Below are 25,658 nucleotides of genomic sequence, written 5' to 3'. Positions count from 1 at the left end.
GAGACATAGAATTGGGTCAGGGCGTTCCTCAGGGTTCGTCCCTGAGCCCAACTCTTTTCAATCTCTATGTCTCCCCAGTGGCTCCAATTGTAGTGGGACACGGACTACAAATTGTTACCTATGCCGACGACACTCAGCTGGTTGTCTCCCTCTCGCGTGCACCCGGTCTTGCTATGGACAGTTTCAGGGCTTGCATGCAAGATCTTGCAACCTGGATGTCCACTAATTGCCTGAAATTAAATGGCAACAAGACTGAGGTGCTCGTGGTGGGAGGCAGCCCATCTGTCTGGACGTCGGCATGGTGGCCACCATGCCTAGGCGAGGCCCCCACACCTCGGAAAGAAGTCAGAAATCTCGGGGTCTGGCTAGATACTAATCTGTCTTTCGGACCACAGATTAACAGGGTGACGGGCATGTGCTTCAGCATTTTAAAAACTCTGCGGAAAGTCCTAATTCTCCTCCCTACGGCCGCCCGCAGAACGCTGGTGCATGCTCTAGTCACCTCACGCTTGGACTTTGGCAACCTACTCTATTTGGGAGCTACCTGTAAAGCGATTAATCGACTTCAGGTGCTACAGAATGCTGCAGCTCGCCTCATTTTAAACCTCCCAAAAAGATCGAACTCCAAGGCCGCCCTCCAGTCACTCCATTGGCTGCCAGTGAGGAGCAGAATTGAATTTAAGTCCCTCTGTACCTGCCACCGTATCCTCGCTAAAAAGGCGCCAGCACCACTCCAGAACCTTATTACAAGGTATGCACCAACTCGTGCACTGCGCTCCTCGCATGGAGGCTTACTTAAGGTCCCTAGGGTGAAAAAGGCCCGTATGGGAGGAAGATCTTTCCGATACCTGGCGGCAAAAAACTGGAATAATTTACCTCTTAATCTCCGTCTGGACCCCTCCGAATCTAGTTTCCGGAGGAAATTAAAAACTTACCTCTTTTCTAAATAAGTGGGCCCCTCCCCTACTTCTCTCTCAGAGTGCTTCAGTTCAGCGCGGGGACACGCATTCTGCGTAACCAGGCGCTCTATAAATGCCCCTTAATAATAATATCAAAAGATGGCGGGAAGGAGGAAGGCTCATCTCACTGGAATAGATGGCGAAGTACAGCCTGGTCTACAGCTGCATCCTGTATCAGTTCCGTATCCAGGCAGTAGTGCCTGGTGAATGTGTGCGGCGACTTCCAGGTCGCTGCCCTGCAAATGTCCAGAATTGGCACCCCAGCGAATAGTGCCGCCGATGTGGACATAGCTCTTGTGGAATGAGCTCGGACTTTGGAGTGTAACGGTCGTCCGGCTTTGTCATGGCAAAAAGCAATTGCAGAGGCTATCCATCTTGAAATGCTTTGTTTGGAAAGCGGCATGCCTTTTCTTGGCCTGCTGAAGGCGATGAAAAGCTGATTTGTTTTCCTAAAATGCTTTGTTTTGTCCAGGTAAAATTTAAGACATCTCTCTAGGTCCAAAGAGTGAAGAAATCGTTTAGCTGCAGTACTTGGATTTGGGAAGAATGATCGGAGGACTAATGGTTCATTTAAGTGGAAGTCCGATGGGACCTTAGGAATGAAGCGAGGATTTGTCCTCAAAATCACCCTGTCTTCCCTGAACTGCATGAAGGGATCTTGAATGAAAATAGCTTGTAGCTCGCTGACTCGTCTTGCTGAGGTCAGGGCTAACAGTAGGGCTGTTTTCCATGAAATGTATTTGATATCAGCCCTATGGATGGGCTCAAACGGATGTTTCATTAATTGGTTGAGTACCACATTAAGGTGCCATGTTGGTGGAATTCTGCGTGGTCGAGGAAAGGATCTGTAGAGTCCTTTAAGGAATTGTTTAATTAACCTGTGGGACCAGAGAGATGGTCCTTTTGAAGTTCTTGTGAAGCGGGAGATGGCTGCCAGATGAACTCTGATGGAGGCATGGGCAAGTCCCGTTTGTGCCAAGTGTAATAAATATGGAAGGAGCTGATCCGGAGTGATCTGAAAGGGATGGAGATCGTTGCCCATACACCAAACGCAAAAGCGTTTCCATTTTAAGGAATACGTTTTGTTTGTGCTGTCTGCTCTTGCCTTTGCTAGGAGATTCTTGCACTCCAGCGGAATGTTTAGTTGGTAGAATTCTCGGTACTCAGGAGCCATGCCGATAATCTGAGAGATTTCAGATTCGGGTGGAGTACTTGGCCTTTGGACATCGTGAGTAGGGATGGATGCTGGCCCAGATGGATTGAGGGTTGGACTGAAAGGCGACGAAGGTCTGTGAACCAGTGCTGCCTCGGCCAAAACGGGGCAATGAGAATCAGTGCGCAGTGCTCCGTTTTCATTTTCCGAATGACTCTTGTTATCAGGGGAAATGGCGGAAATGCGTACGCAAACACGTTGCACCATGCGATGGAAAATGCATTTCCGCGATGGAAAATGCATTTCCTAGTGACCGCGATTGGGGATGCCAGCTTGCGAAGTTGTGGCATTTGGCATTCTCCCTGGAGGCAAAGAGATCGATCTGCGGTCTTCCCCATTTCGAGAAAATGTCGTTTAGAACAGTCTGGTTGAGTTCCCATTCGTGGGACAGAGACCTCGGTCTGCTCAGAGCGTCCGCTATGACGTTGTCCTTGCCTGGCACATACTCTGCTGTTAGCTTGATATTGTGTAGTACTAGCCAGTTCCAAATTTTTTGCGATTCGCGAGATCGTGTCAGCGAACGTGTCCCTCCCTGCTTGTTCAGGTAGTGCATTGTTGTTGTGTTGTCTGTTCATACAAGCACTGCTGAGCCTTTGATGCGCAGGAGGAAAGCTTGGAGAGATAGGAAAACTGCCCTCAGTTCTAGGAGGTTGATGTGGAGTTTCCTCTCTTGGTCTGTCCAGTTGCCACTGATTTGTAATTCTTGAAGGACTGCTCCCCATCCTTCTAGAGAGGCGTCTGTAGTTATGACATGTGGAGTTGGAGGCAGCAGGAACGTTAGTCCTTGTGATAGGTTCGTGGATGTCTACCACCAGTGTAAGGCCTAGGTGATTTGTGGAGTACTCACGATGTGATCCTCGAAAGAGTCTGTGCACTAAGTCCACTGCTTGGTCAGGGCCTCTTGGAGGGGGCGCATTCTGAGCCGACAGTGAGGAATGAGTAATATACACGAGGACATCATCCCTAGGAGGGACTTGAATGTACGGACTCGGATGGTGTTCTTTAAAGTCACTGCGATGGCCATAGTAATTATTTAGTTTTTCCTTTCCAGCGATGGGAATGCTGTTGAATATGCCGTATTTAAAGTCGCCCCCAGAAAAGTTATAACTCTGGAGGGCTGTAAGGTTGATTTCTCGTGATTGAGTCAGACCCAGTTGTTCGAAAATATTGAGACAGGCGTTGGAAGACATTTGTGCGTCTGCCATCGATGGTGCTTTCACCAGCCAGTCGTCCAGGTAGGGGAAAACCTGGTGTCCCTGCTGGCGTAGGAAAGCTGACACTGGAGAGAGGCACTTAGTGAAAATGTGAGGTGCCTATTTGAGGCCGAATGTGAGGACACAGAATTGGTAGTGCTGTCCTGCTACAGCGAATCTTAGAAATTTTTTGTGTCGTTTGTGTATTGGGATGTGGTAATATGCGTCTTGCAGGTCCAAAGACGTCAAAGTCTCCTTCCTCTAGAGATCCTAAGATTTCCTGAAGGGTCACCATCTGAAATGATTGGCTCTTCAAGAATGAATTGCGTGCCCTGAGATCTAGGATGGGCCTCCATTTCTTCCTTTTTTGTTGTATTAGAAAGAAGCGGGAATAAAACCCCTTCCCTTTTTGAGCTGATGGGACTCGCTCTATTGCTCCTTTCTTCAACATTGATGACATTTCTTGCAGGAGTAATCGCAGGTGGCTGTGTTGAATCTTGCGAGGAGGAGTTATTGGGGGAATTGAACTGAATTCCAATGATTGTCCGTATTGGATTAATTGAAGCTCCCACCGATCCGTTGTTATGGATTTCCAATTGTCGAGGTAGTGAGTGAGTTTTCCTCCAATTTTGAAAGAATGAGATGGTGGAGGGACTAGCTGTTGGAAACTGTCATTGGCGTCCGCCTGCTGGTTTCCTCTGGTTTCTTCCTCTGAAGTTAGATTTCCCATAGGAGGTCTGGCGGCCTTGCTGCGGTTGCCGTTGTTGGTATTGTGACCGGCTTTGATTATAGGAGTAGGAGGATTTTCCTTGGTATGATCCTCTGTAAGAAGGCTGACCTCTACCCCTGTTCCCTCGAAAGGACTGGTTTCTGAACTGTAACGTGCCTAGAGCTCGTGCTGTGTCTGTATCTTTTTTGATTGCCTGTAGGGCCTCGTCTATTTTGTCACCAAATAGGTGCTGTCCGTCATAGGCATGTCTAAAACTTTAGTTTGGATTTCTTGGCGGAAGGATGTTGCCTTGAGCCACCCTTGTCTCCTTAAGACTGCTGCACCTGCCAGTTGCCTGAAGCCTGTCATTGCGATATCTACGGCGCCATCGATCTCCGATGCCGACGTTTGTCCTTCTTTTAGGAGGGATTGGACTTCCTCCTTTGAGTCTTCAGGTATTTCTGTCAGGTATGGGGCAATGTCTTCCCATAATTGCCTGTTTCATCTCCCTATCAGGGCAATGGCGTTAGCTATTTTGATAGTCATGGCTGGCGTGGTTGAAAAACACTTGCCTATGCTGTCTAATTTTCTACCCTCTTTGTCTGGCGGTGCTGACAGTGGAGAAGACGGATTTCTTGAATTCTTTTGAGCCGCTTGTGTGACTACTGAATCTGGTTTGGGATGCGCATTAAGGCAGGTAGCTGCTGTTGTTGGTGCCTTATATTTTTTATCCAGTCTGGGTACCACTATTGAGACCGATGCTGGAGTTTGCATCAATTGCTGGCCCTGTTCCCATGTATGTTCAATTATAGAAATTGATCTGGTTGTCTTTTTGATCATATAGAAAACAGTCAGTTTCTTGTTATTCTATAGCCATGTGGAATCTTGTGGCCGCTCTTTCCACCAAGTTGTGGAATCCTCCAATGTCTACTGGTGGGGATTCCGAAGTATGAGGTTCAGGTGTGGCCTGGGAATGAGCGATATAATCCTCGTCATCTCCGTTATTGGACAGGTCATCCTGTACCTCTCCTCCTTCTGGTTCCTCGCCCTCGTCGTCTAAGGACTGAACATTATGAACCGCTTCTCTCTCCTGAGGGAGATCCAGAGGTGGTGGTCTTGTCTTTGGAGATGGTTGCGGTTTGGAGGATGCTGCTGGCGATTCTGGAAACCGTTTTTTATAGTCTGTGATCAAGAATTGAAGATCTGAGACAATAGATACTGGAAGGCAAACCATAGGAGTGACCTGTGTTTGTACTTGTGTATGTACAGTCTCCTCCGTAGAACGACATCATCTCCTTCATCATCTGTGCTCTGGCACTTTACATTTAGATCTGAAGGACTAGTAGCTTGCTCATACTGGCCATCTTCTGATTCATCACTCTCTAGGAGACAAGATGGGAGTAATTTTTGTACCCTGCTTGGGGATGTCAGATCTGGCGTAATCGGATTTTTATCCTTCCTCTTTGGCGGAATCGAATCTGATTTTTTTCCATGGCGTCGACGATTCAAGTGTCGACAGTGAGGTCGTCGACGGTTCCTTCGACGTCTTTCCCTTCGTCAACAGTTCCTTCATCGACCGTGCGGTCGTCGTCGACGGTGCCGTCGTCGACGGTACTTTCGTCGTCGAGGGTGCGGTCGTCGAGGGTGCGGTCGTCGACGGTGCCATCGTCGTCGGCGGCGCCTTAGTCGTCGACGGTGTGGTCGTCGACGGTACTTTCGTCGTCGACGATGTGGTCGTCGACTGTGTGGTAGTTGATGGTGCCTTCGTCGTCGACAGTGCCTTTGTAGATGGTAGCTTCGACGTAGACGATGTCTTTGTCGACGATGTGCCATTCGTCGTCGATGCAGGCGTCGGCGATTTCTGTTTTGCCGTCGACGGAACTGTAAGCAACGTCGATTGCTTTTTTTATAAGTATAATCGATGAAATTGGCTTACCCGTCGACGATGATTGAGTTATCGTCGTCGTCGACGAAGAGGCTGACGATGCCATCGTCGTTGACACCGTAGTCGTCGATGTGGAGACATAGGCTGTTTTTCTTGAAGAAAAAGACGACGAACTCGTGGTCGATGAGTGAGATGGCTTTCTGAAGGTGGAAACCTCCTTTTCAGACGTGACGGATTGTACCTCAGAAGACTTTGTGGTAGTCTTTTTAGGAGGGACGTCTGTAGGGTTAGGGGAAGCACCCCTTGGCCTCTTCAGGGATAGTTTTGATGAGACTGAAGCCATTTCACCTTCCTCTGAAGACAGTGCATCATCTCTGTTTTTGAGTCTGTTTAACCAGAGCAGCAGTCTTCCTTCCCTGTCTTTAAGAGTCTTTGTAGAGAATGTTCTACAAACTCTACATTCTTTTGCAGAATGATCAGGGTAAAGACAGTGGAGAAAAGTCTCATGCCTGTCATCGACGTGCAGTCTCTTCTTACCACAGTTTGAACAGGCCCTGAAAAGCCCTTTCTTCTGCTGATCAGCCATTGTTGCTTGAAGAAGAAAATATCCAACTTTTGTGAGAAAAAAGATAAATCTTGGAAACCTGAGGAGAACTCAGGGGGAGACTCCCTAGCACAACGTGCGGTAGAAAATCTGAGAGACTGAGGCTCCTGGCAGGAAGGTTCTAGAGGGAGGTGGTAGCTGATTGGCTACCTTCTAGAATTTGGTCCTTTTTACAAAAGGACATAGATAGGCTACTAAGGCAAGGCCCCTAGGTCTACTTTTCTCTATGTATGTCTATAGGACATTACTTTTCTATTTACCGGGGCTCCCATCTCGACGACAAGGAATGATTCAGGTATGTGAATCTATGAAAGACACCCATAATACTGGATAAATCAAAGTTCTCAGCACAATAAACCCACACTGATGCCAGTGTGGGATTTAATGTAAAATGCACAACAGAAGGTATGTTAGAGATGCTCCCTGAAACTCTACCAACTCCCAGTGACCTGACTGAGTGGCTGCCACCACCAGACATTTTTCTGGACCCCTGGGTCGAGAGCTTGCTGCTCTTGGGGGCCTGAAACAATGCACATCCTGGGACGAGGTGCCAAGCCTCCTCCCCCAGGAGGGGCAGGATTCACAAAGGAGAAGCTTCAAAGGCATACCGCCTTTGTGAGCCTCTCCAGACCACTTGCTGTACTCAGCAACTGGTCCCCACTGGTTCTATCCCCACTTTGGTCGGGAGACCTGGCGGGAAAAACAGTGAGGAAGAGAGGTGTGCCCAACTCTGCTAACTTCACCCCTAAGGCGGGCGAGGCGAGGTGAAGCACAACCTCGAGTTCCCGCCATCTTGAGGATGGAGGGACCCAGCCAACCAGGAACAGGCTGCTGGCCCCTCCCACTGGAGAGTGGCAGAATAGGGGTTTACCCACTCCAGGGAAGGTACCCATTGGTCCCTGCACTTAACCTACCTGTAACGCCCCTAAATTTAGTATTTAGGGGCACCCTGATCCTTCCTTCCTTAGATCCAGCGCCAACAAGAAAAGAAGGACGAGAAGCCTGGAAGAGCTAACCAGAGGAAAATGGCCACTGACTTAGCCCCAGCCTACAGGCCTGTCTCCCCTCTAACCTGCAAAACCCTGGCATGTCCAGCAGGCAGCAACCTCAAAAACCCCGGAGGACCTGCCTGCATTTACTTTCCAAGTGGTTTCTCCCGTTAACACCGGACGTGTTTAAACTGCAGCTTCTGGTGCCAGCCAGAAACCGAGAATCCAGCAGACACTGCACCCGCCGAGCCCGGCCCGTGTTTGAGTGAACAAACACCACGAGGAGGTCCCCCCGGCGATCCTGACCCGACTACTCATGACCTGCCTCCAGACGATGCCTGCAGCCTCAATCCTCAGGACCCCCCTCCTCCACCGTGACCAGAGCGGGTGAGAAAATCTGACGTCCAAAGGCACCCCTGCACCAGACGCCCCACAGCCTTAAGTGCCTAACCCACCGGTGCCTAACCATCCCTCTACTTCCCAACTTCCCCTCAAAGTGGTGGTCACTCTTGGAAGATCCTCGTCCCACAGCCTGCAGTTTCCTTTTTCCTAGAGAACCTCTATTGAAATCAACAGGGCACCCGACCGCAAAACAGCACCCTGCACCCGGCTGCCCTAGCGCCGCTGAGGGTGCCCCTTTGGTGCCAACTTGGTCCCCAACTTTCCCTGAGCTTAACCCTAGGAGCTTTGCTCCCACAACCCTGTGGCCTGCTTGCCAGAGTCCCCCTGTCCCCCAAAGGATAACATTGGGCCTCAACACTCTGCACCCGGCCGCCCAAGTGCCGCTGAGGGTGCAACAACAGTGCTTCACTGACCCTGGGAGACCCCCCCCCCCCCCCCCCCCGAGTATAACCCCAGAAGCCTAAGACCGATTACTTATCTTGAAACCGATAACTCATTTTTTCTCATAGGATAACAGTGTCGACTTTTGAAAACTACAAATATTCCTTAAAAATCCGCTGATTAACCAAAATGCATTTTCTTAATTGTTTTCAGGAAATGTCCCAGTGCTGAGTCCAGGATCCAGCACAGAGTAAGTGTAGGAAATGGGACCCCCGGACGGCCAGGGCTTGCGCCACAGCCAGTCAGAGACCGCCACTCCTATGTCAAGACAACCCCTGCTCACCCTCTAAGTAACGCGGCGCGAGCAGTCAAGCCTATCTCGGAGGTCATGTGTGAAGCATTTGCGCAAGCACCCACCAACAACAACGTCCCAGGCCTCCCACAAAAGGACTCCACACAAAGTATATATGAAAATAGTCTTTGTATTAAGAAGGACACATAGGGACACACACTTTACAAGGTGCCAGAGTCACAGGCAGGGTTTGCAAGGGAAACAGTACAGGGCAGGGCCGAGGGACCCCTGCCAGGGGTATGCACATGGTGGATCTGGCATTAGAACACATATCAACTGGGAGCTTCCTAGGACTAGCAGTAGAACTCACTCTGACCAGGAATCACATACAGGGGACATCAGATATTCAGGAGGGACGGAAAGACAAGGTATATAACACAACAGAGGCCCCATCAGCAGGGCAACATGTAATCACTCTCAGAATCACAATAATGTTAATCAATAGCGTCCCACAGGCCAGCTGGCCTTTCTGGGGCTAGGACGCACAATGTCACAATGTTCAGGGTAGGCTGCAGGTAGCCAGGGACAAACCTACACGTGGCAGCTGCCCACGTAGTGCTGGGCAGCTGAGGGGCATCGATGGAGCCTCACAGGCTCGGGGGAATAATGGCGCCATGAGGGAGCCTCCAGGGATCGAGACAAGATACTGGGCGGAGCCTCGCCGGCTAGAGAGGACAAGGGGCAATGGTGGAGCCTCTCGGGGCTCAGGGGCACAAGGACACGTTGGAGCCTACTCGGACTCAGGGACACTGGGGTGAGGTGGAGCCTCTCCGGGCTCGGGAAGCGGGATGTGGCTGGGGGTTGAGCCTCGTAGGCTCGGCGAAACAATGTCACCCGGTGGAGCCTCTCCGGGCTCAGGACGCAAGGTGTGGGCAGGCGGGGTCCCCCCTCGGGAGTCACGGCATCACTGGGGGCCCCCACGGGCCTTCGAGCACAACAGGAGGATCATTCGAGGGGAGGGGCGGGCACCTGCAATGTGCCCCGACGCCCCCTCCCGTGTCCAGCACTCACCGGGTCTGCGGCGCCGGTCTCTCCTCGCTCTCCCTCTCGCTCCTGGGGGCCCCGGGAGGGGGGGGGGGGGGGGGATGGTGTGAAGCGGCAGTTCTCCTAGGGGGGAAGCAGGGGCGCGGAGTAGGCTCCCGCCGCTCCCTGCATTCGCTCTCTCTCTCTCTCCCCCGCCTCACAACATCCTCGGGCCGCCGTCCAATCACAGCGCGGCCCGGTGAGACGTCAGCAGCAAGTCCCGGGTCAGCAGCCAATCCCAGCGCGGCCCGGGACGGACAACACGAAGGAACCCGTGCCGGTGGTGGTGAACTCGGGGAAAATGGCGAGGGCTAGGCTCCCTCGAGGAAGAAGGGCAGTTAGCGAGGTAGGCACTCGCTGGGGGTGTAGAACCCCCACAGAACAGGGCAAAGGCCGGGTGGCACCGGCTTGGGTAAACAGCGCCCCCAGGCGCTAGGACAGCGTTACGGCGCTCTGCAGGGGAAGTAGAGCACTCCCAGCGCGGGTAACCTCAATAAAGTGCTCCAGGCGCTCGAGGGCAGAAAGCAGCGCTTCCAGGCGCTAAGTAGGAAGAACAGCGCTCCCCAAGCGCTGGGGGGTCAGAGGAAAGCGCTGGAGGAAGAGTAGCAGTCCCAAAAAGAGTCCAGGACCTCATGTGGAGCACAGCAGCTCCTAGAAGGGAAAAGGCCATCAGCAGTCCAGGAGTAGGGCAGGGCCCAGGGAGGCAAGCCAACCCTGAGCCCAAGCAGCAGCAGCCCCTGGTAGATTCAAGTTGAGAACAAGAACATTTCCAGAGTGTCACAGCACCCTTTTTATACACACATCCTTGGTCTGAAGGGGCAGGCAGGGAGAGAACCAGCTGGAACTGGTTATGGGGGATTCTTTTCACTGGCCAGGCTAGGGACAGCAGACGCACCCCAGGGGGTGGAGCCAGCATTGTGTGGGGAAAACCCAGCCTCATTCAGGACACTCAAACCAGACAGTCAATCCACAAGCAGACCCAGGCTCACTCCTCCCCTCACATCAGCATGCTAAGCACTCCATTCACCACCGGGGCCGACCCTCCCAGATTCTGGGAGCCAGGCTCACCAGCCAGCCTCAGCCAATCATACGCCAGGCACACATTCCACAAATATGCCAACTTCTAAAAGTGGGACTTTTACACCAGACCCACTCATGCCGCATATACCGTTGCGCAGCATTCAATCTCACGAGTTCATACATACCAGACTTGACCCTGCACACCCTACGCATCGGGAACTACCCGGGACACATACATTCCCCATGCATTCCTATGGAAGGGCAGCTCTCTCTCTTCACACGCACTCAGAGTGGGAATCACCATCCCCAGGTTACATATAACAACAAAACCTTCAGGGGTGGACCTGCCAGAAGGGCCAAGTCCAACAGTAAGAAAAAGTAACGATAACATAACTTACCTGCTAAGTGAATTTCCTCCCTTAGGATAACATTGATGATTCTATGTGAAACAGTTTTTAAGTTTCAACTTTTGAAATGCAATAATATTCTTTAAAAATCGGACCTTTAACCAAAACATTTTCAGGAAATGTCCCAGGGCTGAATCTAGGATCCAGTCCTGTGTTAGCAAAATTAATCTGAAAAGTAATTAACTGCATTTTACTTAAAAATCCCTTTCAATTGAATGTACTATACCTGCAATGTGTTGCAAACTGCTTTCTTAAAACTGTAACCAAAACCAGTACAAGTTGCACTGCTATTTTGAACTGTGTTTTTACAAATAATTTACTACTGATAGTATTTTTATGCTTACCTGCACCAGGCTTGCTGGGTTCCACAAATAAAACAGTATATTTTTTTTATACATAACAATTGGCCTAGAGTTCAGTTTTGAGTGCGAGAGTCCATTTGCTGGCTGAGTGTGTACATCAAGTGCTTTACACTGTCCTCTGATACTGCCTTACTGCTCGACCAAGCTACCACTTTAGAGAGTAAGGTTCTATCTTTAAACTGCCAAACCTCTGAAGACCCTTGGACTCTATACACACTGTACCTCGCTTTGGTGCAGTATATATAGGGCCACTTTCTCACAGCCGCTCCATCCCAGAAGGGACGCATCCGTCACAACTGTGTGTTCCGGTTGGGGAAGGGAGAGGGATCTGCCATTGACCCAATTGAGATTCGAGAGCCACCACTGCAATTGTCGTACAGTGCCCTCCGAGATCTGGACGAGATGGGACAGGTTGCCCTGATGCTGTGCCCACTGGAACTTCAGGTCCCACTGCAGAGCCCACATATGCCATCTGGCATGACCCACTAGCAGGATGCCATCAGGCCCAGAAGCCGGAGGGTCATCCTGACCGAAACCCTAGGTAGAGGCTACAAGATCGGAATCATAACCAGAATATCCCGACTCGCTGCTCAGGAGGATACACCTGAAACTGCGCTGAGTCCAGAAACGCTCCGATGAAGAGGAGCTTCTGAGAGGGAATCTGATGCGACTGGCACATCGATGGAGAACCCAAGCAAATGCAGGAGGTCTTCTGTAGTCTGGAGAAGACTGTCCGGGGCGAGCCCGCCTTCAACAGCCAGTCGCCGAGATAGGAGAAGATTGGAACCCCTAACCTGAGCAGATGAGCTGCGACCACCGCCATCTCTTTCGTGAAGACCTGAGGGGCGCTGGTAAGGCCGAAGGGGAGCACGGTAGAGTGAAAGTGCTTGTGGCCTACAGTGAAGCGCAGGTAACGCCTGTGGGCCGGCAGGACGGGGATGTGGAAATATGCATCATGCAAGTCCAACGCTACCATCTCGTCTCCAGGGTCGAGGGCAGCCAAGACCCGAGCTAGCATCAACAACGTTCCTGAGGTTCAAGATAGGACGCAGGCCCTTGTCCGTCTTGGGGAGCATAAAGTAGTGGGAATAACAACCACGACCTACTTCTGACCCAGAAAAACACTAAGGCCCCCTTTGGCCAAGAGGGCCGTGACTTCCTGCTGAAGAAGCACAAGATGGTCCCCAAACATGCAGTGGTACTTAGGTGGAATGGCTGGAGGTGTAGTCTCGAAGGGGAGGGAGTAGCCCCTCGGACAATTTGCAGCATCACTTGTCCGAGGTGATGTTGCGCCAGTTGGGGAGTTGATGGCGAAATCTGCCACAAACTGGCGTTTGATGGGCCTGAAAATTCAGACTAGGAAGGCTTGGCAGTGGATGGTTGCAGGGTTTAGGTTGACTGACCCACCCGCTGGCCCCCAGAACCGCCTCGGCAGTTCCCACGTCCACACCACGCTGAGGATGTTGCTGCTCAGGCCTGTAGCTCTGGAACGAACGTGTTGGGGCACCCCTTCCGTGGCCACGAAAGGAGCGAAAAGCAGAAGGCGGAGGCGGGCGAGTGGCCGACAGGCCCAAGGACTTCGCCTTGGCCCTCGAGTCCTCAATGCGTTCCAAAACGCACTATCGCCAAAAAGGTGAATGCCATCAAAGGGCATGTCCATCAGTGTGTTCTGGACATCCCCTGAGAAGCCAGTTGTCCTCAGCCAAGCGTGGCGCAGAAGCACCACCGTCGTGGAAATCGCCCTGCCCAGCGGGTTGGCAGTGTCAAGGCCAAAACAACTGGTGAACTGACCTGTGTCTCTCCCAGCTGCTATAGTTTGAGAGAGTACTGTCCGTGCCTCCTCCAGACATTTAGGCAGCACCTGTGCATCAGTATCCCACATAAAGTGAGAATAACGGCCCAAGAGGCATGCAGTGTTCACTGACCGCAGCCCAAAGCTGGCAGGTAAAAACTGCTTCTTGGATTCCCGATCCGGAGGTGCAGAAGGGAACACGCTCTGGGATGCAGATGCTTGGGCAACTAAGCTCTCGGACGTGGGGTGTTGGGAGAGAAAGAGGGGGTTGCCCAGAGCCGGGCGATGGCATCGGGCCACGTTCCTGTCCACAGGAGCCCCTGTGTTGAGCCTGGACCAAATGGCCAAAAGAACGTCATTAAAAGGCAGCAAGAGCTCCGAAGCACTTCTGTCAGGAGGTTAGTCCTGACGGCCACTGAGGGAGTTAGAGGTTGAGGGCCTCGGCTGCCCTATGCAACACCACTGCATAACTGGCTCCCACCTCCTTAGCCACGGTAGGAGCAAACAGCATGCCAAGGTCAGGAGAGGTGTTAAGACCACTGGCAGCCCCCAAATGCTCTGCCCAGTCAGGATCATGCTCACACTGTTGGGTGAGAGGGTCATCAGACCACTCCCAGTCCTCCCCTTCCTACGAAGTCTTTGAAACAAGCTGAAAATGATGAGGACGGAAATAGGGGTAAAAAGGCCCCATCAGCGCCGGTATCTGCGTGTCCGGTTCAGGACTAAGAATGGGGCAGGCGGTGGCACCGGACAACGTTGGAGGAGGTGCCGGAGGCGGGGTCGACACCAGTGGAGTGGTTATGAGGTCAACCAGTGTTGCCCAGGATCCGAGCCCGGATCCAGGGGGGTCATGAGCTGCCGGCGATAGAAGGGCAGAACCCCTAGTCGAGCCCGCGGGGCCGCTAGGCGCACCGGGGAGGCCTGACGGCCCAAAGAGTAGGGCCATGGCAGCAAGAAACTCTTGCACCTGAGCAGGCATCGCCGACGCATCCGGAAAGGGAGGATATACTGGCTACAACATCGCAGGCTCCGCCGAAGCCGCTGGGGTGGTACCACCCTCAGCCACGACGGGCGAGGGGAAGTCGAAGAGCGACAACGCTTCAACGACTTCTTGCAATGCTTCGACTTAACTGACTCCTAGTGCGAAGACTTAGATCCAGATGAACAATGGCGACTGGTCCCTAGACTTCCCACAGGACCGGGACCTTGAGGGGGCAAGAGCCAACTGCCGGACTTCCAGCAACTTTCAGGACTGCTCCCGCAAAGTATTCTGCGCCAGGTGCCATGGCCCGGCAGTCGGGGCACCACTTGGAGTGGTGGTCGCGCCCCGGGCAGTAGAGACACACGCGGTGTGGGTCTGTCACCAACATCATCCGGTGACAATCCCCACAGTTCTTCTAGCCGGGCATCCCTAGGACACAGGAGTCAAGCGACTCAAAATGAATTGAGACAAAAGGCCTCGAAAAAACTCAGATAAAAAGTGACTGGGGGTACTTGCTCTTCTCGGCTCTGCGCTTGCTGGCGCAGAAAAAGAACTGACGTCTGCGAGCGTGGACGCATCTAAGTGGCTCCAGCGACGTCATCTTGACGCCAATGAAGCACGCCGCTGCCTTCCGAAGCGCAGGGGTACTGCTGACCAAAACTTTCCAGATCCAGTCTGATGCCTGGGGTAATTCTAAGGTAAGGAAGCTATCGCTACGTGTTTCTTTCAGAACAACATGTTCATTCTAAGGCACTGTATGCCGCAATCCAACTGAAGCCATTATGGTACTTACCATGCATCATAAAACATTGTTTCTTGCTCCTCTCACCAGTTACGGTGTGCTCTACACTCACTCCATCCAACCTCACAGCACACAACTAACCAATAACCTCAAAGATCATTGTGCTCCTCTACCAATCCACATGGAGACTAATGGCCCCTTCTACAGACTGGACCTCACAAGCACTTCTTCGTCCCAAAGCAATGGGAGAACCTAGCCTCTTCAAGCCACCACAAACCCTTTACTCCCAACTCCTCACCACGCAGCCTAGCTATCTTGTATATTGTATATATACAATATACAAGATGCACGGTCTTGTACAAGAGAGAGTTTATACAATTTTTCACTTTATCTAAATATCTAACAATGACCACCTTTCTTTAGTCACTAGGTTAAGGAAAAAGTTCAGCAAACAGTTGAGAGAATCTCGGTCCATAGTGCTGCCTCATCCACCGTATGATCTGACAAACCTTCAACAGAGTAGATATTGGTAAAGTTCATCAAGTTGGCATTAATGAACTGTGCAAGTCATAGTGGCGTACATGACGATGTGACTCGATATAGAACAAACTCCTTCAAACAGATAAAAGAATATGTAAAGCTTGCCCAATGCAGTCATACCTCGGAGGAGTTTATGATAAAGCCTGCTAATAGTCTGTCTCTCCTTCCTTTTCGGCGGTCCCTTGCTGCCAGACGATTGCGATTTTCAGATTCACTCTCCTCTTTGCTTTGTCCTTCAGGATCAATGGGGGCTGCAGAAAGAAACTAACAGTGAGTGCCTATCGAAACAAAGACTGCTTTGTGTTAGGAAATACTACCCTGTCCAACATATGGTTGGTTTAGTGTAAACATACTGGGGAAAACAGTAAAAGTAACTAAAAACATCTACAGGTTAGGCCATCAAAACAAACAATTTAAAGGAGAACTGCAGCTTCACATGGAAAGCTAGCTTTTTCCATAAAACACAGGAAATCCTCTGATTTCGCACATCATAAGATGGGATCACTTATGATGAAAAACAGTATCAGACAAAACAAGAACGTGTCTGCATCTGGGACATTTAGTCCATATACACTGTTATAAACGCACACATTTATTAATTGACAACTATGGATTTTACTACCAAATCTAAGAAGCATATTACCTTTTTCAGTACGGTTTCATGTCTGAGGGCTTTAAAGGATTTGCTTTGCTAAAGACTGCAATGGAAGTGAATACTGTACTAGTAATTCAACACTGTTTTCTAAGAAACACTGAACAATTGTATTTGATGTTAACAGTGCTTTCAATACAAGTAGTCTTATTTATGGTAAAAGTTGTACTAGTAGTGGAGGAAATACCGCTAAAAGAGGCAGTGCTAGCAACAGCTTTACAACTAGTAGGGGCTGTATTAATAATAATTAATAGAATTTATACTCTCTGCACAATCACAAGCGGAAACTGGAGGATTACTATAGGCTATTTAAAAACCTGGTGAAAAGCTAGATGGAGTCTGCACTGTACTGCACGATATAGGACTGGATGGTCTACCCTCCAGCTACCTGTACAAATGCTGTAGAGATAGCTAGGTTCACATAAGAGGGTGCCTATTATTTAAAGTTTGGTAACGATCCTTCCATTTTCACACTGAGTAGAGTGACTTAGGGAAGAATAAAAGGTCTTAAGCAAGCCAGACAATATATTAAGTACATTATATGGGGCTGCAACAGGTTGACCAGTATAAGATAGTTGGGAATTGTAGGAAGGTGGATATCTGACTATGGTTGCCCCCACCTTTTTGCCTGGTGTTTTGCTGGTTTTTCGACTTAGTTGACCTGGGGCCCTGCTATTCAGGACCCCAGGCCCACTGCTCTCTCTGTAAAATGGATTCCATGTACTCTAGGTACATATCTAATTGGATACTGAGTCACCTTATCAGCCCCTGTACAGTGTACCTTAGGTACCCAGGGCATAGGTGCACCCAGGGCCTACCAGGGGCTGCAGCATGTATTATGCCACCCCTGGCTGGCCATCCAAATCTGATACAACTGGCTGATCATTAAAGTTCTGTGAGGGGTTTGTGAGTATTCAGAAATATATTGGCGCACAACAGGCAGTGGTTGGGTCAAAAGGAATGTTAGCTTGTGGTTGGTGCAACTGGATCAGAGAGAACCCTAAACTCTGAAAAGCAGGGGTGGAGGAATTTCTTCCCTGTAGTTAATTATAAGCAAAGTCCGATGCACACAACAAGTAAGTGTGATATGAATGATCACCAACAAATGACAAGGATGGAGTCACACAGATGTGTTCTTTTTGTGTCGTTTTATTGGAATGCATATATTAGGAACAGGAGACCAGCCGACATGTGTTTCGTCAAGCAGGGTGTTAACCCGTGACTCTTCAGGGCTGGGGGTGACATAAAATGGAAGGTGGATAATAAGTGTAAATAAGACAGAACACATGATGAGAAATAAAAGAGGGGGGAAGAAAAGATATAGGCCAGTGGTCAAAGAGGGAAAGTGCATGTGTGTGGAAACCGAAATGTGAGGCGAGTAAAGACAAAAATGGTCACATAATGTGAGTGAGTATAGTGGACTGAAACCCTTAGTGGTTATGCAAACAAGCTTGCTTATACTGTTGACGTAGCAAATAGGGAGATACATTGTGTACATCCGTATAATGTTTGGGAGGGAGGAAAAACAAATTGATAATTCATAGGCGATTATGTCACCATTTTTGTCTTTACTCATCTCACAATGCCGGCTGGCTGGTGACCTCCTAGACGACGAAACCCGAAATCTTCACTGCTGGTCTGGTTGCTCCAGACTGGCTCTTGCTCCCTTCCAAAAGAGGAGCACCCCGGACCCTCCTGGTCCACTCCAGACGCCGTTTCCACTCACCGCGTGGGTTGCCTTTGCCCAGGCCTGTTGACTCCAAAGCCGACACCGCCGACAGCGAGAGCCTGCGTGGGACAGCTCGTGCCTCCATCCTGGTCATCGAAGACACCACATGTTCCACGTGGCTACAGAGACAAGCGTCCACCTACACCTGATCGCGACGACGACATCTGGTTCCACTCCTGGTTCCACTCCAGTCACTGGCTAGTGACTTTTGAACATTGTCCCTTCTGCTTTCAGGTTCTTCTCTTCACCGATCCACCCTTGGATCACACCGGACATCTTCCTCCTGACCGCCAGCAGGATCTTTTCCTCCAGGCTCCATAGACTTCAACGCCGGAACCGGACACGAATTGGCACCTATGCACCCGCAGCCTGTGGGTGAGGTAACACGAGCATTTCGGTGCTCAAGGGTAGCTTGACTCTCCTAGTGTCCAGTTCCACAGTCGTTTTAGTCCTATCTAGTCAGGGACGTCCGTACTCACCTTTTTCTTAAACTGTACTGTCCATAGACGTTTGTACGCATCTCGCGTGTGAGTTCTCACTCTGCACACGCGCTCCGTGGGCCTCCTATTACTTACCTCAAGTTAGTGTAGCGTGGTCCCAGCGATCCTACAGCCTTTGGACAGCTCCATTCCTATTGTTGACTTTAACATTCCACTTACTTAGTAGATGGTTTGTCGTGCCCCTAGGGCACCATTGTAATTTGTGCAACTTAAACATATTTTTCCTATGAGTTTGTCATGTGCTTAGCCCTCTGACCTCAAAGAGTTCAGAGGTGTATGTTAGTTAATAAATACTTGTTTATTTTCATAACAACCTGTGTGGTGTCCTTTCACTTGGTATTCAAGGGGTTATATGGGGTAAAGCAGCTGGCTTCACATGCCAAAAGAGTTTACCCTAAGACTGCTTTGTCCATGCTACCACTAGGATAGCTGGTCTATAAGGTTGACTTACAACCAATCACCATAAGGGTTGTTTGGACTGATACAAGGTGATCACTAAAACTAGTGAGCATCATATATCAGGCCAACTTCTCACAGGAATGAGCCCAAAAAGTTGCAAGACTCCAGTCCTCCATTTGTTTTTACCTTGAATAAGGGCAGGCACAATTAAAGTAATTAAGCATGCCCCTGTCTTAATACGGTACTAATAGCTTCACAACACTTCATTTTTCACAACAACCTGTCCACACAGAAATAAAAAGCAGAAAATGAGCACACCTTGCACCAATTTGGTGCTGCTGAATGAGGCTCCTATGTTGAAAGATTCCATCCAGTGACTGAGTGCAGTTTTTTTTTTTTACGCAATAGCCTAAAGGCAGATATGTAGATAGGTCACATAGCAGACTAGTCCAGAAATCAGGAACATAGGAGATAATGACATTTTCCCAAGCTCATACAACACACCCTTTAAAGTCTTGATTTGTAAGTTGTTTGCACTTCCATGCACCATTGCCAGAGGATCAGTTTATTATCCATCAACTTTGAATATTCAATTATCCACTAGGCGGACATTACTGGAGAGTCGGAAGGGAATACGACTGAGTGAGGCAAATGACCTCAGCAGTCTTTGTTTTGATGGCTTGCAAATCCCTCCACTTTCTTTCGGAGAGCAGCCCTTTCAAGGAAAATACCCATTATGGTGACTATGAACGTCATTTACATTTAAAAGGAGGGACGCAATAGCTATTTAATATCTACTGGAAGATTTTCCCCATAAATGGAAACATTCAGAGCTCATTAATTCATAGGCAAGGCCCTTTTACGAATTAGTATTACAATTTGCTAAATATTTCCTCTCCACAATCTACATTAATTTCAATATTAAATCCACCGTCTCCCCGGAACAGCCAGGAGTTTGAGCTGAACACTAACGTCCAAGAGTAAAAATGAAGTAAGGATTACACAATGTATCGTGGTCTTTAAAGAATATTGTGCATTAGCAAGGTACAGAGTAAATTTTCTAAGGCAAATGAAAAATTACTTTTAAAACCTTTAGCAGAAGACAATTACAACCAGGGGTACGATCGAGGATCACCAGTGTAACAAAGCCTTACCAGTTTATCAAATATTCAGTTCACAGTTAGATTACAAATTTCTGGAGGATAAGTCTCAATTTTATAATTTATTTTAGTAGTAAAGTGGTCCATTAAGATGCCATGCAGTGCTGTAAGATAAAAGTACTTATTTTCTGAGAAAGATCTGCCTAAACATCTCCTTTTACATTATCTACACATAGGAAACACTGTTATCTGAAAGCCTAGACCGAATGCCAGATTGCCTAGGCCTACATCAATATCTCTTTACTCCTGCTGATTCAGACAGCATATTCTATTGCCTTGATCTGCACAATGACATTTTCTCTCATGTAACTAGGAGAATCTTACTCTACATCAGGGATCTGTGACAAAGTGCCATCTTTCTTGCATGATATGCTCCCACTTTTTGATGAATTTCTGATGTACTTTGACTGAGTGTGCCCTGGGCTCCTGCCAATCAGGTGCCCAGGGCCTGTGTTCCTTCCCTAAAACTGTATTGAAGCTGAAACCCCTTTGCCATCTCTGGCCACATGTCAGTCCCTGGAAAATGGTACCCTAGGTACCCAGGGCATTGTGACCAGATAAAATCCCTAAGGGCTGCAGCACTTATTGTGCCACCCTTAGGGGCCCTGCACCCTGACACCCACACCCTGCCTTGGCAGACTGAGTGTCCTGGTGCAGACCTAAACAAACAGTCGACATGGCATACATCCTGTGTGCCATGCCCACAAACCCACCGCCCTGCCATACATCAGTCATCCCTCTAGCTGGGTGCCGAATAACAGTGGTGTGGGCACAGGTGCATGAGCCCTGTGCCCCTATAGTACCCAGGGCCATTCCGGGGCACTAAGTGCAGTGATGCCATTAAGAGTAGATGGTGCTGGGAGGTTGTCATTATGAACTCCACAGCACCTTAATGGCTACACTGAAGACTGACAAGTTTGTTATGAAATTTCCCAGCACATTAAACCCACACTGATGCCAGTGTGGGATTTAATGTAAAATGCACTACAGAGGGCATCTCAGAGATGCCCCCTGAAGCCTAAACTACAATCCACGTCTGGTCTGAGAGGCTGCCTAGGCTGCCACACAGCAGACATGTTGCTGGACCCCTGGGTGGAGAGCCCCCCGCTCTCCTGGGCCTTCAACAATGCACATCCTGGGCAAGGTGCTAGGCCTCTTCCCCCAGGATGGGTAGGGGGAAGCTTCAAAGGCATACAGCCTTTGTGAGCTTCTCCTGACCACTTGCTGTACTCCGCAAAGCCCCCACCAGTTCTGACCCCTACTCTGGCGGGAAGACTGGCGGGGGTGTGCCAGCCTGTGCCAACTCCACCCCTCATGTGGGAGAGGCAAGGTGAAGCACAACCCTGGGCTTCGGCCATCTTGAGGATGGGGAGCCCTGTCCAATCAGAAGATAGGCTCCTGCCTCCCTCCCACAGGAGAGGTGCAGGATAGGGTGTGTACTCACCCCAGGAGAGGGACCTATTGGTCTCTGTCCTTCCCCTACCTGTAACACCCCTAAATGTAGTATTTAGGGGCACCCTGAACCTTCCTTCCTCAGATCCCCATTTCGAAACAAGAAAGAAGACCAAGAAGACCTGCCGTGTAGCTGCTAACAAGAGAACAGGCCTGTTGATCCTTGAACCTGCTCCTGAAAAATCCTGGTCTCTCCTGTGGACAGCAACCTCAAGAACCCCGGAGGACCTGCCTGGCTTGACTCTCTTAGAGACTGGGACTCCCACGACCAGTGGCTCTGCTCAAACAGCAATACCCCTGGTGCCAGCCAGGAACCGGAAATCCAGCCCACTCTGCCCCCACCTCGCTCGACCTGTGCCCAAGTGGACAGAGACCCTGAGGAGGTCCCCCCGGCGATTCTGACCTGGAATCCAGTGCCCAAGGATCCTCTTAGACGACCCCTCCAGACTCAGAACCAGGGACCCCTTCTACCGAGACAGGTAAGATTTCCCAACGTCCAAAGACACCTCTGCACCCGGCGCTCCCCGGCCCCCTGTGCCCAACTCCGGGTGCCTACCTACCCTCCAAGATCCCAACTTACCCCTTGAAGTGTTGGTCGCTCCAGAAGACCCACCGTCCCCGGGCCTGCAGCCTTTGTTCCCTTTTCAAGATCTCCATTGAATAACATTGAGCAACCAACAGCACAAAAGCACCCTGCACCCAGCCGCCCGAGTAGCCTTGCAGTGCAATCTTTGTCTTATCTTACTTCCCCATTTGCCCTGAGCAAGTGACCAGGATCCCAGCTCCCACATCCGCGTGGCCTGCTAGCCAGCAGCCACCAAACGAAGGCCCCCTGCCCCTCATTGGATAACATTGGGCCTAACTACCTATGCACCCAGCTGCCCCTATGTCGCTGAGGGTGTATTAACTGTACCTTCCTGACCCTGGGAGACCCCCGAGTCTATGCCCAGAACCTTACCTCTGCCAGTCTAGTACTTGCCTCGAAGCCGATAACTCACTTTTCTTCTATAGGCGAACATTGACTGGTTTCACTTGGAAATTCTTTTAAGTGTGGAGTTTTGGAACTAAAATTCCCCTAAAATCAGCCGACCAACGAATTCCGACTTACTCACCTGTTATCAGGAGAGACCTCAGTGCTGCACCCTTTAGCGCAGCACAAACCCTGAAAAGTAATTTTAACTGTACTTACCAGTAACCTGTATTTTCTTCCATAGGAAAACATTGACTTTTTTTCTGTGAAATTTCTTCTAAGTGTCGATTTTTGCAAACTACAAATATTCTTTTCTTTAAAAATCGTACCAACTACCAAAACGTAAATACTTACTTGTTTTAGATAGAGGTCCCAGTGCTGAACCTAGGAGTCCAGCCCTGGATTACAAAAGTAATGTGAACATACTTTACCTGCAACTTGAATTTCCTTCTATAGGATAACATTGGTAATTTCAACTGAAAAAGTTTGTCAACTTTTAAAATACAATAATATTCCTTAAAAATCACTCCTGTAACCAAAAGGTTTTCACTTGTTTACAGCTTATGTCCCGGGACTGAATCTAGGATCCAGTCCTGTGGTTAGAAAAGCAATCTACAAAAGTAACTAATCGCATTTAACCAGAAATTCCCATTGAGCTCAATGTTGCATTGTGTTTGAAATTGTGTTGCCTATTGCAACAAACTAACTATTGCACTCGAACAGACTATTGCCTATTTGAAAAGTATTAAACTAAAGAAACTCATCCTTAGAAAGTATATTTTGATACCTGGTTGGTTCTAAAATAAACTATATCTTTTGAAACACCATTGGCCAAGAGTTCAGTTCTCAAGTGTGTGAGACCATTTGCTGAGTGTGTATAACAAATGCTTTACACACTGTCCTCTGATACTGCCTTACTGCTCGACCAAGCTACCACTTTAGAGAGTAAGGTTATATCTAACTTTAGCATCCGCCTAACCTGTGGGGACTGGGGACTCTAAACACGCTGCACCTTACTTTGGTCCAGTACATAAAGAGCCACTTTCTTACAGGATCAAGCCCTGCATTGGGTCCAAACAAATGTCGGGGATTCTGCTGCTGTCTGACCTTGCTTATGTTTACTCTGAAGAGATCAGAGTTCCTTAGAGAAAGAGCTTAAGAAATTACCATTCATATTTTGTGAGTGGCTTCCTACTTTTTCTGCTCAAGGACATTTTGAAGACTATCAGAACGGAGGCCATGAATAACATTGAGGGTGCGGTTATCAAGATATTTGTGTAGGACACAAAACTATAAAAGGCATTTGAATCAACTAAGTAAAATAATACTCAAGACCCTGTGGAACTTGTTCCAACATTTTCCATTATCAGCTTGTCCCAAATGGAGCTGAAGAATAGGGTCTAGTGTAGATCCAGAGATAATGTTCCACAAAGAGGAGGCGGAACCATCTCAGGAGACATTTGCCATGAGGAAGCTCTCCTACACCCTCCACACCAAAATTAAACCGGACATCCAGTTAATTGTTTACCAAAAGCTATGAAAAGTTGTTTTGTTTTATGGTAGGACTTAGTTTGTTGATGTAGTACATGAGCAGTCTTACTATCTAGTGTGTGTAAAGCCCTTTCTGCTATGGAGTCTAGATACAGGAAGAGGATGAGCAATTCAATTTGCAAATGCTACTTACCAGTATGCATCTGTTCTTGGCATGTAGGGCTGCTGACATTCATATCTGTGCATAGATCGCCGCCTAGTGTTGGGTCCGGATGATTGCACATTGTTGTCCTGGAAGAGTCTTCAAAGTATCACGAGATAGGTGGCTCCTCCCCTGGACTACAGTGCGCATGGGCATCGCCTCCATCCCCAGATTGTTTTTAGCCATTGGCAGAGATGGAGTGAAGTATGTGAGTGATGCCCATGCTATAAGCATATGTATATATATATATATGAATACTGCAGCTGCTACAGGCGCCGGGGAGGAGGGTGGGCGATATGAATGTCAGCAGCCCTACATGCCAAGAACAGATGCATACTGGTAAGTAGCATTTGCAGTTCGAGGCATGTGGGCTGCTGAATTCATATCTGTGCAAAGAATACCTAGCAGTCCTCCCATTATTGGCGGCCGCCCTTGCCAGCTGCAGCAGTCTGAAAAAGTGTTTTGAGAACAGCCTGACCAACAGCTGCCTGCTGTTTGGAGTGCACGTCTACACAGTAATGTTTAGTGAAAGTATGTGTGGTAGACCATGTGGCTGCTCTACAAATATCTTCTAAGGGAATGTTACCTAGGAAAGCCATAGAGGCCCCCAACTTTCTGGTGGAGTGGGCTCTCGGTGGAATTGTGAGAGTGCGTTTAGCCTTAGCGTAACAGATCTGAATGCATTTCACGATCCACCTAGCGATCCCAGCTTTGGAGATAGCGTTTCCCTTGTGGTGCGAGGGAAAAGCAACGAAAAGTTGCTTGGTCTTACGAAAATCTTTTGTCCTGTCAACGTAGTACATCAAGGCTCTTTTAACGTCAAGGGTGTGGAGCATCCGCTCCGCCAGCGACTCTGGGTTTTGAAAAAACACTGGCAACTCAATTGTCTGGTTCATGTGGAATTGAGATACAACCTTGGGTAAGAATTTAGGGTTAGTGCGGAGTACCACCCTGTTAGCGTGTACTTGGAAGAAAGGTTCCTGGATGGTGAGCGCCTGCAACTCGCTAACCCTCCGTAGCGATGTAATTGCTACTAAGAAAGCAACCTTCCAAGTCAGAAACTGAAGCTCACAAGAGTGCAGTGGCTCAAAGGGAGGATCCATCCGCCTTGTAAGAACCACATTGAGGTTCCATTCCGGAGCTGGTGGTGTCCGTGGTGGAATGACTCTTGAGTCCTTCCAGAAAAGCCTTGATAGCAGGGACCTTAAAAAGTGATAGGTGTTGCCTATTCTGGAGGTATGCTGCCATTGCAGACAAGTGAATGCGGATGGAAGAGTACGCCAAATTGCATCGGTACAGGTGGAACAGGTAACAAATGATGTTCTGAATGGAAGCATCCAGCAGGTCAATATTGTGGTTTACCCAGTAAATGACAAACCTCTTCCATTTAGCCGCATAACAAGCTCTAGTAGTGGGCTTCCTTGCCTCCCGAATGATGTCCATGCAATCGGGGGGAAGGTTGAGGTAGCCAAACTCTAGGACTTCAGGAGCCAGATCGCCAGGTTGAGCTGTTGCGGATCTGGATGCTGAATGTCGCCATGGCTCTGC

General features: G+C 49.3%; 1 protein-coding gene across 1 annotated transcript in view; it reads right to left on the bottom strand.

Annotated features, from left to right (window-relative positions):
- Positions 1–25,658, bottom strand: part of LOC147701684 (uncharacterized) — a 761,267-nt gene that overhangs the window by 338,223 nt on the left and 397,386 nt on the right. The window contains exon 14 of the mRNA XM_086929358.1: positions 15,676–15,806. Coding sequence (XP_086785484.1) covers positions 15,676–15,806 — 131 coding nt within the window. The remainder of the gene's footprint in view (positions 1–15,675; positions 15,807–25,658) is intronic.

Source organism: Lissotriton vulgaris, chromosome 7, assembly GCF_964263255.1.
Source record: "Lissotriton vulgaris chromosome 7, aLisVul1.2, whole genome shotgun sequence".
NCBI lineage: Eukaryota > Metazoa > Chordata > Amphibia > Caudata > Salamandridae > Lissotriton > Lissotriton vulgaris.
This window is presented reverse-complemented; position numbering and strand designations above follow the sequence as displayed.